The 16,092-nt window shown below is 48.3% G+C and overlaps 1 protein-coding gene across 1 annotated transcript; it reads right to left on the reverse strand.

The window, feature by feature from the left end:
• Nucleotides 1-308: 308 nt before the first annotated feature.
• Nucleotides 309-15,821, reverse strand: LOC116940900 (ras-related protein Rab-11B). The gene is made up of 5 exons (XM_032951258.2): nt 15,668-15,821; nt 11,264-11,459; nt 9,268-9,461; nt 5,904-5,984; nt 309-2,791 (listed from the first exon to the last, which is right to left on the reverse strand). Exons 1-5 carry the CDS (start codon nt 15,717-15,719, stop codon nt 2,646-2,648), a joined length of 669 nt encoding a protein of 222 aa, XP_032807149.1. The 5' UTR covers nt 15,720-15,821; the 3' UTR covers nt 309-2,645.
• Between the last annotated feature and the right edge of the window lie 271 nt (nt 15,822-16,092).

Consider the following 16,092-nt stretch of genomic DNA (forward strand, 5'->3'; position numbering starts at 1 on the left):
CGGTAGATTATGAGGGGGACACGTGCCATTCATGCTGCGAGCGGGAAGTCAACACGCCTTCGCTTGCCCGACTCAAAAAAAAAAGAAATCACTAAAACTATTTTCCCCAAAATTGTTGCAGCATAAATCATTCGACCCTACAGTTTTTGGTACAAAACTTCAAACGTTTTGGTGACGGTGCGGTTTTGTCAAGTAATTGTTTTCGTAACGATTCAAATTGTTCAGTGTCATTTTCGCCAGACCGTTGGGTGTGCGGCGAGGCCTGCAGCCCCGGCCGCTGGGTCAAAAAACAACCTTAGTCCCCCGAGTGAAGTTTAAAATCCGTTTATTATAATTATTACTATTATTGTTGTTTTTAGCATCATCAACTTTATTATAATTAAGATTACAGCAGACACCAGGAATTATCCTGAACTACTACAACATACTCGTCTGTATTAAGTTTTGACGTTACCATACGCATAATATTGTGATCGTTTTGTTACACACGTAATCAAGCATAACTTAAGACATCCGTAAAAAAAAAAACCCCAACACAACTCTAAATAAATAGTGAAGCCAATATCGTACAAAAAATACTTCTTCACAAGATGCTTAGCGACGACGATGATAGAGATGACGATGTTGACGATGAGACACCAATGTTGCTGGCTGCACTCCCAAAGCTGAAGCATGCAGAGTGGGCACAGGGAGCCCCACGAGCCCCAGACCAGTTGTTTCACTCGTCAGGACCACGCGAGGTCACATCACTTCAGCGCTTCCAATATCTCTGTGGTGGCCAATAATGGGGAATTACGTGATAACCACTTCAAACGAGCGGGATTATCAAGTAATCCCACTCGTATTAGCCTTGCCAACAACACAAATCGGTGTGGACCAAAGTTCTGCTACCTTTTAGGTGGTACCAGTTTTTGCTCTGGCCCAGGGACTAAGGTCTCGGTGACTTTGGTGGACCGCAAGGCGTTGCACAGACACCAACTGATGTCTTTTTCTGGTTTTCCCAAAGCTTTGCTCATTATCTTGAAAGGTAACTTTGCCGGTTAAAGGCCGTCTCAGTCGACACGTCCGGCAATGGACTGCGGTGGAATCTCACCTCCTCTGAACCCCCCTCGTCCCCATCGGTTGTGTTTTTTTCTTTAAACGTAAACGGCACTTGAAACAACTCCGCGGTTCTTACTGGAATCTGCAGATTGGTTTCGCGCACGCTGATGGGAGGGACCGGATCCAGCAATTGCCAAGAGGAAAATAAGAGCAATTTGGAAAATGTTCCATTAAGTAACAGCAGAACCCATCTTCACACCGACACACAAACCGGGGGGGCGGGGCCCTCCTGTCGGCTGTCAACAGTGGGGGCGAGGTTACAAGGCGGTAGCCTAAAAAACAACGAATCAATGCTTACAAGGAGCAATGAAATAGATGGCATAACTATGAAGGCAGTGCCATACCGTGCTCGTTCCCAAAGCCGCGGCGATGGCGAGTAGTGCTAAGCTGCGTGGAACTCGGAATCTCGTGAATCGACAAACGGAGGTTGGGGGCGGGGGGGTGCCACAGCGGAGGTGCCCAGAAATCTGAAGCCGCTGACTGTGGCCTGATACCCCGGGGCACCACCGACCAGCGCCACACCATTCCCCAAAAGACCCGTTTTCCCCCTTCCCCTGCCCCGTGTGAAGCTAACGATGCGTTTTAATGTATACTCCAAGTGATTCGTTTACGGTTAGTATAAAAAATAAAAATAAAACACAATTTGCAGCCGCGTGAATTAAAGAAACTTTAAAACCGAATGTGACAGTCAAGTAATGTGACAATGGAAAAATGTCAATCTTGGTTTTAAAAACAAGTGCCTTTGAATCTCATGAATGAGCCCTACAACCCATGCCCTACCAGTGAAACGCCAACTTATGTCTGAAGAGAACCTCCACAAATGTATGCAGACACGTGCGCACACACACACACACACACGGGTAAATGCACAAACGCACGTGGGCTAACGCACGCACACACACACTGCCACACACGCACGGGTCATCGTCTGTGCCAAAGGTAAAGCGTGAATAGGGACACCCCCCCCCGCCCCCCCCCACCCACACCTCTCACGCACGCTCACGTACACATGCCGGCATGCTCCATTATTAATAAAGCGACGCTCTGGATAGCAGACGTGACAACCGCACGATAAAACACTCACGTTAATGCTGCATTCTCCGCAAATTCCACATCAAACGGAAATAATAACCACAAACGTCGACGGGATTTGATTGGCGGCGGCCGTGACAACGGGAGGAGACGGCCCCCTAGCTCCGGTTCGCCAAAACAGCCCCGCGCACGGCACACGACCGAAGCGACGTCCGGCTAAAAACTACCCGAGGCTCCACGCGCACGGCAAGCAAGGCTGCCAACAAAGCTCTACGGAAACGCAAAGTGAGGACGGTCGGTCCTTCCGGGAGGCCTGACCGGAGGCCGGGGGCAAAGACACACTGGAGAGAGAGAGAGAGAGAGCGGCTCACGCGCGCGCGAGGTGGGGGGGGGGGTGGATTACACTCACGATTGGCCCTTGGAGAGAGGGGGAGAAAGAGAGAAAAGGAGATAGAGAAGAGACGCAGAGAGAGAGAGGTAAGAGAAAAAGAGAGGGACAAGGGGCCGAGCATTCAGAGGCTCTGGCAGCACTGGAAGCGGTTGGATTTGCCATGCTCCGAGGTGGGGGGCACGGTGATGTCCACCACGTTGTTGCTCGGGGAATCGTCATGGCCGGCCCGGTCCGAGATCTGCTTCTGAGAGACAATCCGGTAGATCTCTGTCACAGCAGAAGCAGCAGCAGCAGGAGAAACAACAGCACAAGCAGGTTAAAGTGCAACAGGGGCGAGTCTACATTTGTAAGTGTGACATTAGTCTTATTAACATAGTAATCCCACCCAAAATTAACTTGGATCTATGTTCATTCGTTAGAAGACCAGAACCTATCAACTATCTGGGCATAATGTTATCATCAATATTCTGTATGTTGGGGACGACACCTGCTCTGACATTCTAATGCATGTGGGGGGGGGGGGCTTTGCATCGCACAATGCTTATGGACGTTGCACGGTTCATGACTTATGTCCTCATCCAGCAGTGGAGTGGCATATTGGTTGCATGCGTAAACATTTTAAAATTATTCCACTTCGCTTGCTGGAAACTTCAAATACGTTTTTATATAACTGAGAAAAGCTTCCTCCCCCATACTGCATGCCTCGTTCACTTTGTAAATGGTTGCATTTGTCCTCAACAAAATATTCTCGATGAATTCTCTCTTTTTTCATTATATACTGCCAACAAGGCCACAGCCTCCTTATTAAGGAAATCACTACCAACACCATCACAAAAGCAATAATGGCCAAAAATTTAGAAAGCAGCTTTCTCAAAAAATCTAATCAACCACCCTTTCGCAAGCCAAGTACCTGCTTGGAAGTGAATTAAGCACACACGCAAGCCGCAGAACATTCTCCCACTCGATTAAACCCGCACTGCCTTCGACCGCCGACAACAACCTTCTGCAGACCAATGAGCCCGCCTTCTAGTAATGTACAGATATCTTAAACAACACCAAACGATTGCGTCTTCAATCGCCGTGTATGCAACGTCAAATACCCCAACACGTGCAACTTGCTTCCTCGGTCTCACGCGTCTCTACAACACACTACCTTCTCCCCCCCCCCCTTCACCAAACCACCAATGCATCCTATTTCAAATCTTTTTTTCATCACCGAAAGACTCGTGGAGCTCACACGACTGGAAGGACCAGAACAAGCCAAATGGAGGCACACGGCTAAAAAATATGGACAATAAAGCAGCCTTCAAACATCGGGGCCATTGCCAAACACTATGAAGTGCTTTCATACAAACACAACATCCTCTCTTATGCCCCCCACTTTTGATCTCTGCACACATTAGTGACAGATCAGTTGGCCTTCACATACTCTCTGATTTCCTAAGTACCTAAGGTTTGCCTACTACACCCCACGTGGCTTGATGAATTACCCTGCTTTTGCATCACCTTGCCCACACATGGATGTTTACTTGCCCCTCATATCCAACAGCATCGCACCACCTCCACCCCCTACCACTCCATCCTCCCCCTTTTAAGGTAGGAAATGCTAACAAACTCAAACATTGCTGTAATAGTGGGCTACTGTTAAAATAAATGAGGTTTTGCAAGTGTCTACATATTAGTTATTTTATCATTCCACTTTACCCAGGAAAGCCTCAGCGAGTCTCAAGACTTCTCCAGAAGGGTCCTGCCAAGTGTTTCACAGTCGGGTGCGATGTGGTTGCTGCTCTGTAATCCCCAATGAGTAATTTGTAAGAAATTTTGGTAAACCATTTACATTGTGCGCGATTTATTTAGCTATGGGGGAAAAAAACCCCCAGAGAACCCAGAGGAAACCCATGCAGAACAGGGTGAGAATGTAAAAACGACACACAGAAAGACACCCGAGTGAGGACTCGAACCCAGCAACCTTCCTGCTGTGAGCCACAAGTTTGGCCACTGCCCTGCAAACCTGCCGTCACCCCTTGGAATGCAAAGATTCACCCCTATCCACGATTCGACAAACTATCACCATTTAAAAGTCAATCAGTAGTCCCCCTGAAAGTGCATGCATAATCTGAAGTGGTCAAAATCTCAAGGACCGATGGTGGCAAGAATCAATAGAATGCAATAATAATTTAAACCTGTAACGTGCCGCACAGCATCCACTCGCTCTCAAGGGAGAGAACGACTCAAGAGGCACGAGGAACCACAAACCAGCGGGGAAGGGAGCCAGGCACAGAGCCGGTGCCAACAACTGTCCAAGCTCTGTGGTTCTCTATATATTAAGATGTTTCCGGCCAATTAATGAGTGTTCATAATTAGGAGGAAATGAGACCACGCATAGGAAGCCTACGCATGCGATGGGGCAACATTATCCGATACGGATGGAACAGGGGAGTCCACATTTTCTGGACTGCCTTCTCCTGACAATCCAGGGTACGGCACTTCAATGCACATGGGAAGGGAGTTTCACAACATTTGTGCGATCCACCAACCCCTGCGCCCACAGAGGTGGATTACAGGCGTGCGTAGCCCACCACCGCCCAGTGTTTCACAATGTGTTGTGAAACTAAGAATCGATTATCATCCACGAATCGTCGGATGTCTATTAGTCATGTGTGCAAGAGATAAATGTTGAAGTAGCATCAACCACCAAATTGAAAAGCAACAGTCATTAGATGGGCTAAATTGAGTGGCACTAATTAGCAATCATTATTCTAGATGTTTAAGAAAACCAATTATTTAGGCAACTACAGCGGCTACTGCAAAGATATTTAAATTGAATTATTACATTTGTGATTATTAGCTGCTTAGTTAATTTCACTTTAGCTGTTTCACTTTGCAATTATTCATGTCATACTAACTGCAGCATACTGCACGTCTTGTATATTTATCACATGGTACTCTAATTATGACACTGTTCCTGCATGCACAATTTGTTCGTGCTAATATTTGTGTCTTGAAATTTTTTCAAGTATTTAACTGGCCAAATCGCACTTTCACAGAAACAGAATTTACTCAACGTCCCAATGCGGGACCAGTCCAGAAAAAAACACTTGTTAATGCTTTCCTAGTGTAAAGGGCATCATTATTATTATTAACGATGATCATTGATTCCTGTACCGCACGTTAGAACGGTAGATCGCGCCTCCTTTCTTCATTACCGATAGGTCTCGCTTGAACACAGAGACATCCATCGTCCCACCGGCCCCTCACCTGGGTCTGCAGGACTTACATTTCAATGTGTCTACAAGACGGCTTACATTGGAGTTTGATTAAGATTTAAGACCTCTCAGCCCCCCGCGTCCCCCCCCCCAGCACCCTCCTGGTCGCTCACCCGCAAGGATGTTCTGAAAGGCGGCCTCGACATTCGTGGAGTCCAAAGCGGACGTCTCGATGAACGAAAGATTGTTCTTCTCTGTCGGGGCACAAAAAACACGGAGCTGCAGCACAGATCGTACGGCAAACTGCCATCTTTTCCACAAGGTCAGGGAGAATGGCGCGGCGAGCATCTCGGCGTGCTCACGGCCTCACCGCCCACCAGGCAATCAATTCAGCCGTCCTCCTCCGCCGCGGTTTTTTCCCTGTGGGTCGTAAAAGTTTGCGACGTCGCTGGCAAGAGCAGCGTTCCATTGTGCGACAATGTGAAGATGCCACGGGCAACATGTTTAATGCACAAGAGTCACTTTGTACCGTCGTGGAGGATAATGGTTAACAAAAAAAATTATAAACAGACTGCGTTTTGTCTGCTTAAAGTTACTTTTGTAGTCCATCATCCTAGGTGCTTTCCAAACCAATATTTTCCGGCAGCATTTGTCAAAGCAGCATATATGGTGGACCGCTTTTGACCGAGTCACATCAGGCCTATTCAAACTGATGCTGGATGTTTAACACTCTACTGACGAGCTTGAAATAATTCAACCCAGTCCAGAGTTTCCCTCATTTACAATTTCTGCCAAACACATGCGCGTCTCGAAGCCGTGTAGGGTGGTGAAGTAAAAAGGACAAAATGCTCTTTTTTACGCAAGAGAGCGAAGGACTTTTTTTCTGTTCATTATTTGTTTAAAGCACGCCTCATTCCGCAAACAGCGGGTGATCGGCCGAAATTGCGGTCGTCTGCGCGTCCGCACGCCGCATTGCTATGCGCAGCGTTCCACGTTGTGTTAACGCATATAATCCAGGGCGCGCGTAGGGGGTGTGCGATTTGCGGCGCCGTGGGGGCAACGCAAGGCAAACGGCGCTCTCTCTCACTCTCTGCCCGCGAGTTGTTCTCGCGTCTCAACGATCGAAGCGTCACGCTGCCGAGAGTGGCGCGGCGCCGAGTTACGATTGGGTTATAAAACGCAACAACGCGTCGCTGGCGCGCGACATCGCAGGGGTTAGTGCGACCGCCGACGAGCCCATTTGCGCAGTCCCCGTCCCCCACCCTCTCTCTCTGTCGTTCTATTCGTTACGGAGTATTCGTCACGTCAACGATGAAGCGACTCTGCTCCCCGTGATTGCTACAATACTGGAGTTTGGGTAGGACAAATCGCTAGAAGTGACGATGGCAGGTGGACAAGAATGGTGACGGAATAGCAGCCCAAGGAGAGAAACGCACCCAAGCGCACGACCACCGTGGAGTAGAAGCGATGAAATCAGGTCACGTTCAGAAGGTGGACAGGTGCAGCAATGGGCTTTGATGAGTTGCGAAGGCATGGGGAGGCTTTATTCCAACAGTGGATAGACTGCCCTGCAACGATCTCCCAAGGTTTACACGCAGATAAAGATAAGGACAAACCCTGCGTCTCACAGGTCCAAATGTGCTCATACCTCGATGCATGCAGGGCAGCACTCATCTCCACTGCCGATCTGAAGCCAGTGGTGGAATTTCCACATTCCAATGGTAGGGTTCAGTCTATGTGCAATAGTTTGGGTTTATAAAACGTCTAAATGCGATCGCGTCTGAAGACGCTGCCCAAAGTGGTTGAAGTATCTGCCGCTTGACGGATTGAAGAGGTTAATAAGAGCACAGAGCAATGACGATGGTGATACCTTATAAAAATGTAAAATAAATAAAAAATATTAAACATATCAATCTTCACGCCTGAAAATGTTGTGGCTTGGCTCTCTAACACACCAGTGTGCCGTACTAGTGACAGATTGGCATGTTCTGTTTACGTGACGTGTTTAACGCGACACATTTATATATTTACGTGATCTAACCCAAAAAACCTCTAATATGGATGAAATATCATAACCCTATGCCAACATCTGTTTAACACTAGGTTCACATCCGTGTTTACGATGTTACAATGCAGAGCCGCGGTGTGCGCCATCTGGGTCTCTAGCGATTCACACGCCTCGCGCTTCCGTGAATCGTCACTGTTCATGGTCGCGATCTTTTCCCCTTAGACTGTGAATGTAGCATCCCTCGTGGCTGCTGCAGGTCACGTGACCCTGGTACAGACGATACAGGTGGTGGTGGCCATAAACTCCAGCAATCCGGCATCGTAGAGGCGAGGGTTGATGGATTCTCACACGAATGTTGCCAAACAGCACTGTGGGCGTTGAGGAGGTGCCGTACCCTGGCTCACCGGGAGAATACGGTACAGCAAAGTGTGGACTAAAATGATCTGTTCCTTCTGCACAGGGAGTCTTGTCTCTGCACAAGGTGGCTCTCTGGGTGCCCCGGTTTCCCCCCACATGTATAAACTCTCATTAATTGGCTGGTAACATCTTTATATAGAGAGAGCTGCAGAACTTGGGCAACTGTTTGCACAGGCTCACCACCTGCCTGCCTTTCCCCTTGTCTGTGGTTCCTCAGCAACTGTAAGATGCAATTTGCATAAGCAAAGTTATACACGTTTCAACATTATGATTACAAACACACACATTGAAAACATTGTATTCTCACGGCACAATTCGATGAGCGTTTCTTGACAGTAAGAATGTATTTTGATCAATCAATGTGTTGTTACATGCTATTAATCATTAAAATTGATTCTTGCGCTCATGACACGCGTATCATTTCCAGCACGAGAATCTATTTTATGGATTTTATGCAAATTATACGCACATGATATGCTCATTTTACACGAGGTCATGTAGAAGCCAGGAGAACAAGCGAAGCATTTGAGTATAACCGAGAAAAAAAACCTAAAAGCGATTTCAAACGAGACGGCAAACACAAACAAAAACTAAGAGATCAACTATTGAATGCAAATTTACGTGTACGTGGATGAGAGAATATACACATCCTGGTAATGACATCACTCAAACTGTAAAAACAGTAAGTGGGCTTGGGCAAAGCACATTGCTGGGAGGCTCGATGGCAGAAGGCCAAAGACAATGAAGGAGTGTCAGTCAAGGAACAGAATGTGCCCCAGAGGGTTATGGAGCAGTGAAAACAGCTGGTGTGCAGGTGGTAGGTGGATTATTACATCGCGGTATCGTGAAAGATGGCGGTTGCTTGGACAGGCCTTCATCCAGCAGTGGATTGACCAAGACTGATGAAAATGCTGATGATATGTAAATGTTACATGCGGCCCAGTGCACCTCTCACACACACCCGGGAAAGAGAGGCATCCAGTGGCGAGGGGTGGGGTCGGCGGTTAGGATCAGAGGGGGGGCGCGGGTTGCATCGGGTGGGGGCATTACGGGGGGGGGGGGGGGGGGGGAGGGGTATTTGGAAGGCATTGGGGAGGCTGCCAGTTGCTCACCGGCGAAGGCGCGCGCTTCGTCGGTGGGCACGGCGCGCAGGTGCCGCAGGTCGCTCTTGTTGCCCACGAGCATGATGACGATGTTGCTGTCGGCGTGGTCGCGCAGCTCCTTGAGCCAGCGCTCCACGTTCTCGTACGTCAGGTGCTTGGCGATGTCGTACACCAGTAGCGCGCCCACCGCTCCACGATAGTAACTGCCGGCACAACGCAGCGGTGCGTCGGTGGGGCGGTGGGGCGAGGGGTTAACAACAACCGAGCAACGCAGCGGCACGTCCATCCCTCGCCGGCAGTAATTGGGGGCACATCGGCGGGGTGGAGGGAGGAAACGTGGCAACGAGGGCGATGTTCCAACAGAGAGACGAAACACGCGGTGATGCAGAAATACAGAACTAAAGCAAAAGCAACACATGGCAATGCAAGTGTTGCAAAACAAAGAGACTTGACAATACAACACAAAGCAATGCGACAACACTGCGACGATTGAATGCACCATGCAGCGACAATCGGCAATGCGATACGTGGCAACATAACGCACGGCTAACACAACGCACGTAAATGCAGCGACACAATAAGCACCAACCCAATATAAAGCTACGCGGCGACACAGGGCAATGAAACGCAAGAACTTGGCAACGCATCGCGGAAACCTGGCCACGTAGCATACATCGTGGCAACGCAACACGGCAACGCATCACGCTCCAACGAAGCGCACTGCAACGAAATACACAGCAAAGCAATGCACAGCAATGCAACCATGTAGCATTGAGGCAAAGCAATGCGGGAACAGCAATTCCACGCAGAACCCGGTCCTTGTTTTCTGCATCACTTCTCGTCTTGGCAGCAAAGTTATTTTTCACCTGCTTCCTGCAGCTTACTGCAGTGTAGCAAATGCACAATCATGGCAATTTGGATTTGATTGACAAATCAGTTTAGTTTTGTTTACAGTTGTGGTGGGCGATGGATCCATAGTGGTGTCGATCTATAATTGCTTTTGTTAATCTATAATTGTTTGCATCGGTGCGTTTGTAATGTTGCGACTATAGAGGTGGAAAAGCTGTTAAAACGTACAACCGGCATCGACATGTATCTACCATATGCATTGGAAATAACCGATTCTTCCACGCACATTTGGACACGTATTGTGAGCCTAGGAATGGATTTAATTCATGAATCATTCCAACCACACCATTTTTTTATTTGCACTGTTGTCAAAGCTGTTATGGGAATGAACACTAAGCTAGAACACAGCATGGGCAGCCGATTAGAGCTAACGAGCTCATTAATTCAATCCTGCCAACGAGGCTAAAGCACTCCGTTTCGTAATGTGAAGAAATCTGACCATGTGACCATGAGCTGCAAATTATGACTGAACAACTTAAATTAACCCCTTCCAGGATGGCCAACGCAGATTATAAACTCAGAATATCCCCTCTGATCGCTTGGCGGTGGGGGCTCATGCCCGCTGGTAGTTCTTTGTCAAAAAATGAAAATTCTTATGGCAGGGGCCAATCTTTCCATAATACAACCACAACATTGGGAAACTGAAAAACGTCAATTTGCGGCAGAAAAAATGCATCTGGCTTTTTAAAAACGTCTCAAAAGATGCAATTGCATTTTGCCGCTATATTTACATTGTTGTTGTAATGCAGCAGAGGTGTGCCTCCGAGTCTTCTGAATCCCGTGGCCGAAATAAGATGGACTGATGGATTAAAAGTCATACGTCCAAGATACATCCATCAAACCGCGCATTCAAGAATCGATAATTTCCCATTCGCATATGTTGTATCTAATTGGTTTACACGATTCCCGACGCAGCAATAAGCGACGTGAATTAACAATCCATTCGAAAATTTCAATCGTGACAATTCATTGAATCGCAACAGCGGCGAATCGTCACAAGCGTCACAAATCTGTCGTCGAGGCACCATCGGGATGCGAGCCCACTACAGACCGCCGCTTGTCGTTTCTTTTGGGGTGTGCGGAGAGGGCGACTTACGCGGAGGTGATGGCACGGTAGCGCTCCTGCCCGGCCGTGTCCCAGATCTGCGCCTTGATGGTCTTGCCGTCCACCTGGATACTGCGCGTGGCGAACTCCACGCCGATGGTGCTCTTGCTCTCCAGGTTGAACTCGTTGCGCGTGAAGCGCGACAGCAGATTACTCTTTCCCACGCCGGAGTCTCCAATCAGCACCACTGGGAAGAGGATGGCACACAAGGAAAGGTGAGGGCTTAGAGCAGAGCAGTGGAACCTACAGTCTGAGAGCCGGATTTAGCCCACGACTGTTTCATACAGCCTTCATCCACATAACCCGTAGTAGATCCAGTGAGGGCTTAGAGAAAACAGAATCCTCTCAATAGAACTGAGGGGGGTTAAAAGATAAACTTGACCACGTACCGAAACCAGTGAGGTCTTAAGTGAGATGCAGAACACTATAATGGCACGGGTAAGAATTTAGATGAACACTGGTGAGGGCTCAGAGGAACACACAACCATTAGTGAACTTTGGTGCGGATTTAGAGACACATCCAACACTTAATTCGGACCAGTGATGTTTGAGTGGTAGAGCCATATAAGGACACTGCTGATGGTTATGAAATAAACAGACCTCAGAGCCAGCGGCTATTCAAAATAGTACACAGCCAAAAACTGGGTGCAGTGAGGGCTTAAGGGAAGGTAAAAACATAAATGTCAAGAGTGAGGAAACAGACACACCCAAACCCCTAGAACAAGCGATTTCTTTAGACACTCGCACAATGCAGCACCAGAATTGTGAGCGCTTAAGAGACAAAACCATGAAGTAACATCCGTGAGGGTTTACCGAGCCACAGAACCCAAAATAAGGCTGAGTAAAGCATCAGAAAGACACAACAATATAATATAGAACCAAAAACTTGACTGCTTCTTTTAGCACATGGCACGTGAAATAGCAATTTGGCTTGGAAATGCACACAATGCATACAAACTTCCCTTTAAATAATACATCACATACAACCTGCTTTTTAAATACATAATGACTTACAATTGTGCAAGGTATTGGTATGGCTCCAGGTGTTACATAATTTGCTTTGGGTGTGCCTCCTGTACAGTACAGACATGCCCAAGACCGGTCATGATCACACTCTCCAATGGTGCTAGCCTTTGCCGGGAATCAAACCCAGGTCGCTGGGTTCATAACGCAGCGAGCTAACCACCGTGCCGCCCAGCACTCTTTGTGCCATTTCATTGTGTGGTAAAAGCTGTCCATCTTCCAATTACTCAGGGAGATGCCAACCCTGGGCTCTCTGCCCGTGGTTGGCGATGCCAGCCAATGCCATACGCCCTCGCGGGCCTGACAGATGTAATACGACATTGCATCCATCAGAGGTTGTGAAAGAATCGCAAAACACAATGCACTGAGCAACACGTCCAACCCCTCACTAACGGAGCACAAAAGTTAAACACTCAACGAATTCGTCAATAACACCATGTGGCCTTAAAAAGAAAATGGAAATAGGCAACGTTTCAGGCAATAGCCCTTCCTCACAAGAGGCCACAGATAGGAAACTATTTAACCATTTTTTATTTAACCAGGAAAGGCCCACTGAGCTATATAACTCTGTCAGAAGCGACCTGGCCACAAATGTTAGCTCAACGAAGTGGCTTATTACGTGGAAATTTACAGCAGTCAAAATATTCTAAACGCTTGTTTCTGAATCGGAAAAACCGGAGGACTCGGAGAAAAATCCACACACCTACAGGGAGAACACGCACACTCCAAATATACATGTGTCAGGGTCGGGATTGAACCCACGACCTCCTGTTTTTCAGTCGAGGTAGTTAACGTCTCGCAACCATGGCACCCATCTTGCCACCGATATAGAGACTCTACCTCCGTCTTCATGTGCTGTGAAGGGCTATTGCCCAATACGTTACATATTATACAAAGTACTTATTTGAAGGACACAGTGTTACTGACAAATGTGTAGGATTTTTAGTTGTTTTTGTTTGTGCAGTGTCACCAATACAGAACTTAATAATCACGTTTTGTTTTATGTTTGATTTACAATAAAATTCCAATTGCGCTATCGCCGACATGCTGCCACGAGACGAAGACATTTGAATTTAGAACAATCAGGACCTCCTCTTATCGGGTAATTCACCACCCGGAGGCACGGAATGACCCTGGAAGATGCCCAAAATGACTACATTTTAAGTGCAGAGGATGCCATCTGAATTCCAAGCAGGTATCACCACTGGACTCTCCAAGGTCTCTCGTTAAAAAGAGATGTCCATCTCAACTGTGCTCTCACGTGGATAAATACACATCAAAGTCAGCGTCTCCACAATTCATATAGCAATGGGGCAAGCTCTCATCTCTGTTGGCAGCGATGAGCAAGCGTTTGAAATTCCACATTCCCTTGGCAGGTACCAGGCTATGTATGACCACCACTATTAACTCGCTTGCTGCAGTGGTTACGGATTTTATCAACCTCTGAAACGGGATGAAATAGTGAGTGGATGCTCACTGCTTTTTAAAGTCAGTGATTAAATCAGCTTGTTTGCAGGTCCTTCATGAATAGTTGTATCGTGAGACCACAAAACATGGCAATTGTTTGGAAGGCCTTCGTCCAGCAGAGGGCAGATCATATACGATGATGTTCTATAGCAAAAAAATTCTATTTCAATAATACCCTTCATTTACTCAGGATATCCCGAGTCCCAACACTCTCTTTCAATAGGGTCCTCCTGCCATAGGATATTTGAGTATTTGGTACACGTGAGAACCCGTGCCTGTGAACAGCTGTTAGCTCTATTGCAGACTTGAGACCTTAGTCACACATAGATAGGAAAGAGATTTGCATGAAAACATTTATACAACTGATAGAAAGTGAAACCCAGAGTAGAGGCATTTCATTGACTTTATGAAAGTGGGCTTGGTCAGGGACACGTCGCGAGAAGAGATGGGTGGTGCTGACAGCCAACAGGGGGAATACGCCCAAAAGGACATTACACTGCAGAGATGGAGCAATGACATATGCTGGTGTGCAGACGCTAGATGGATTGTTGCTTTACATGACCGTGAGAGATAGCGACAGCTTGAGATAGCTTTCATCCAGCAGTGGACGGACTATGGGATGGTTAAAAGGTCAAAGTGTACTGTCCCTGCTTAAATCAGTGAGTGGTAAAAATGTATATTGCAGGGGCGAGTCCATCCATAGAACATTCGTTGTCCACGACTTATCAACCCCAGAAAAACATGCTGCTGCTGCAACATCACCTATTTGCGTAGTCACAGCTGTGTCATATTCTGGATTGTCACTGGGGGGATGGGGGCGAGTTACACCGGAAACAAACATTGGCCATGGTGCGATAGTGATTTTTAAAACCATTTCCTTGTCACATAAACACGGTTACACAAAAATACACGAGGTAAAGTTAAAGGAAAATTAAGCAAATTTGATTGCGGCCGTGCTTTTCCCACAGTCTGGTGTAAACCGGACAATCCTCGGATCTTTAACGCCCATTTTGCAGGAAGCTTTGGAGAATTAACCCCTTACTGACGTTACATTAAGCTGTGGTCGCAATAATTGGGCAACCCTGACCCAGGCCCCTAGACTAGGGAATCCTAGATCCCCGAATCGTAGGCCACTCCCGAGTCCCCGACTGCTCGGATTCTGCTTTGTTTCACAGACCCACAAAATAAGGACCCCTTGGGACCAGGCGTCTTCCTTGGCCTGGAGGACCTCGGTCCTCGGTAACCCCAGAATAGGGGGCCAAATCTTCAGGCCCAAAGATCCCAAACCCCAGGAATTCGGCCTAAGAAACCCAGCGACTGTGCCCCTCTTTGTAAGGCGTATCACACCCTTAGCACCACTTCCCTTCGCTCTCATCAACACCCCATCTTTCATTGATCCCTTTAACATTTTATGGGCGCCCCGTGTCTCTTTATTTGGGACTCTCTCGTCAAAACCCCCCTCTCTCTATCTTACCTCCCCCTTCAATATCACAAGGGATCACAGTCTCTTAAAAAGTCCCTTATTGTGGGCAACTCAACCCCTCACAGGAATCCCCTCTCGAAGAGACCCTTGCCTTCCTGGGAACCCACTCTCCCCACAACACCCCTCACTCTAATAGGCAGCCATCTGCTTCCTATGAAACCCATTTTTCAGAGAGACCCCGATCCTAGGCACCGAGTCCCTCTCTTTAGAACCCCCACCTTCTCTCGTGGAGACCCCCAACACCCTCACATCAGCACCAAATCCAATCCAGTCCTAGGCCCCCATAAATTTTCTTCCACGGTCGTCTCCGTCACCAGTCTCACTCTACTGCTGCACCGAGCTCGCCGCGTCCTCTCCCACGCTGGCTCCCCAGTAACCCCCTCCACCTCTCGCTAACCCCTTCCCCTGGGCGATCCCCGCACCTTTGAAGAGGTAGTCGTACTCGTCGTCCCTGGCTCCCATCTTGGCCGTCATGAGGCGGTGGTGCCGCAGTGTCCGTGACTGCTGCTTCGCGACTGCCCACCCCCGCTGGCGGGCGTGGCCACGGCGGAGGGGGCGGAGGCTAGCAAGGAAGAGGAGGGGCTCGTTGAACGAAGCGGGCGGGGCTTGCATAAAAGAGGGGCGTATTCGTCAACGAAGGGCGGAGATAGTGAAGGAGAGAGGGCGGGCCAGTGGTAAAGAGGGCGTGGTTAGTTGAAAGTAGGCGGGGTTAGGCGAGGAAACCAAAACACCACGTGACCCCGAGAGCGCTTAGCTCCGCCTCCAGGCCGCGCCCGACGTGACGTCACGGCCCCTCGCCGTCCACCGAGGGGTGGACGGCGAGAGGCGCTCGCCAATGGCGCGAGAC

The sequence above is a fragment of the Petromyzon marinus genome, chromosome 1 (assembly GCF_048934315.1).
Source record: "Petromyzon marinus isolate PM22_M1 ecotype Great Lakes invasive population chromosome 1, UKy_Petmar_22M1.pri1.0, whole genome shotgun sequence".
NCBI lineage: Eukaryota > Metazoa > Chordata > Hyperoartia > Petromyzontiformes > Petromyzontidae > Petromyzon > Petromyzon marinus.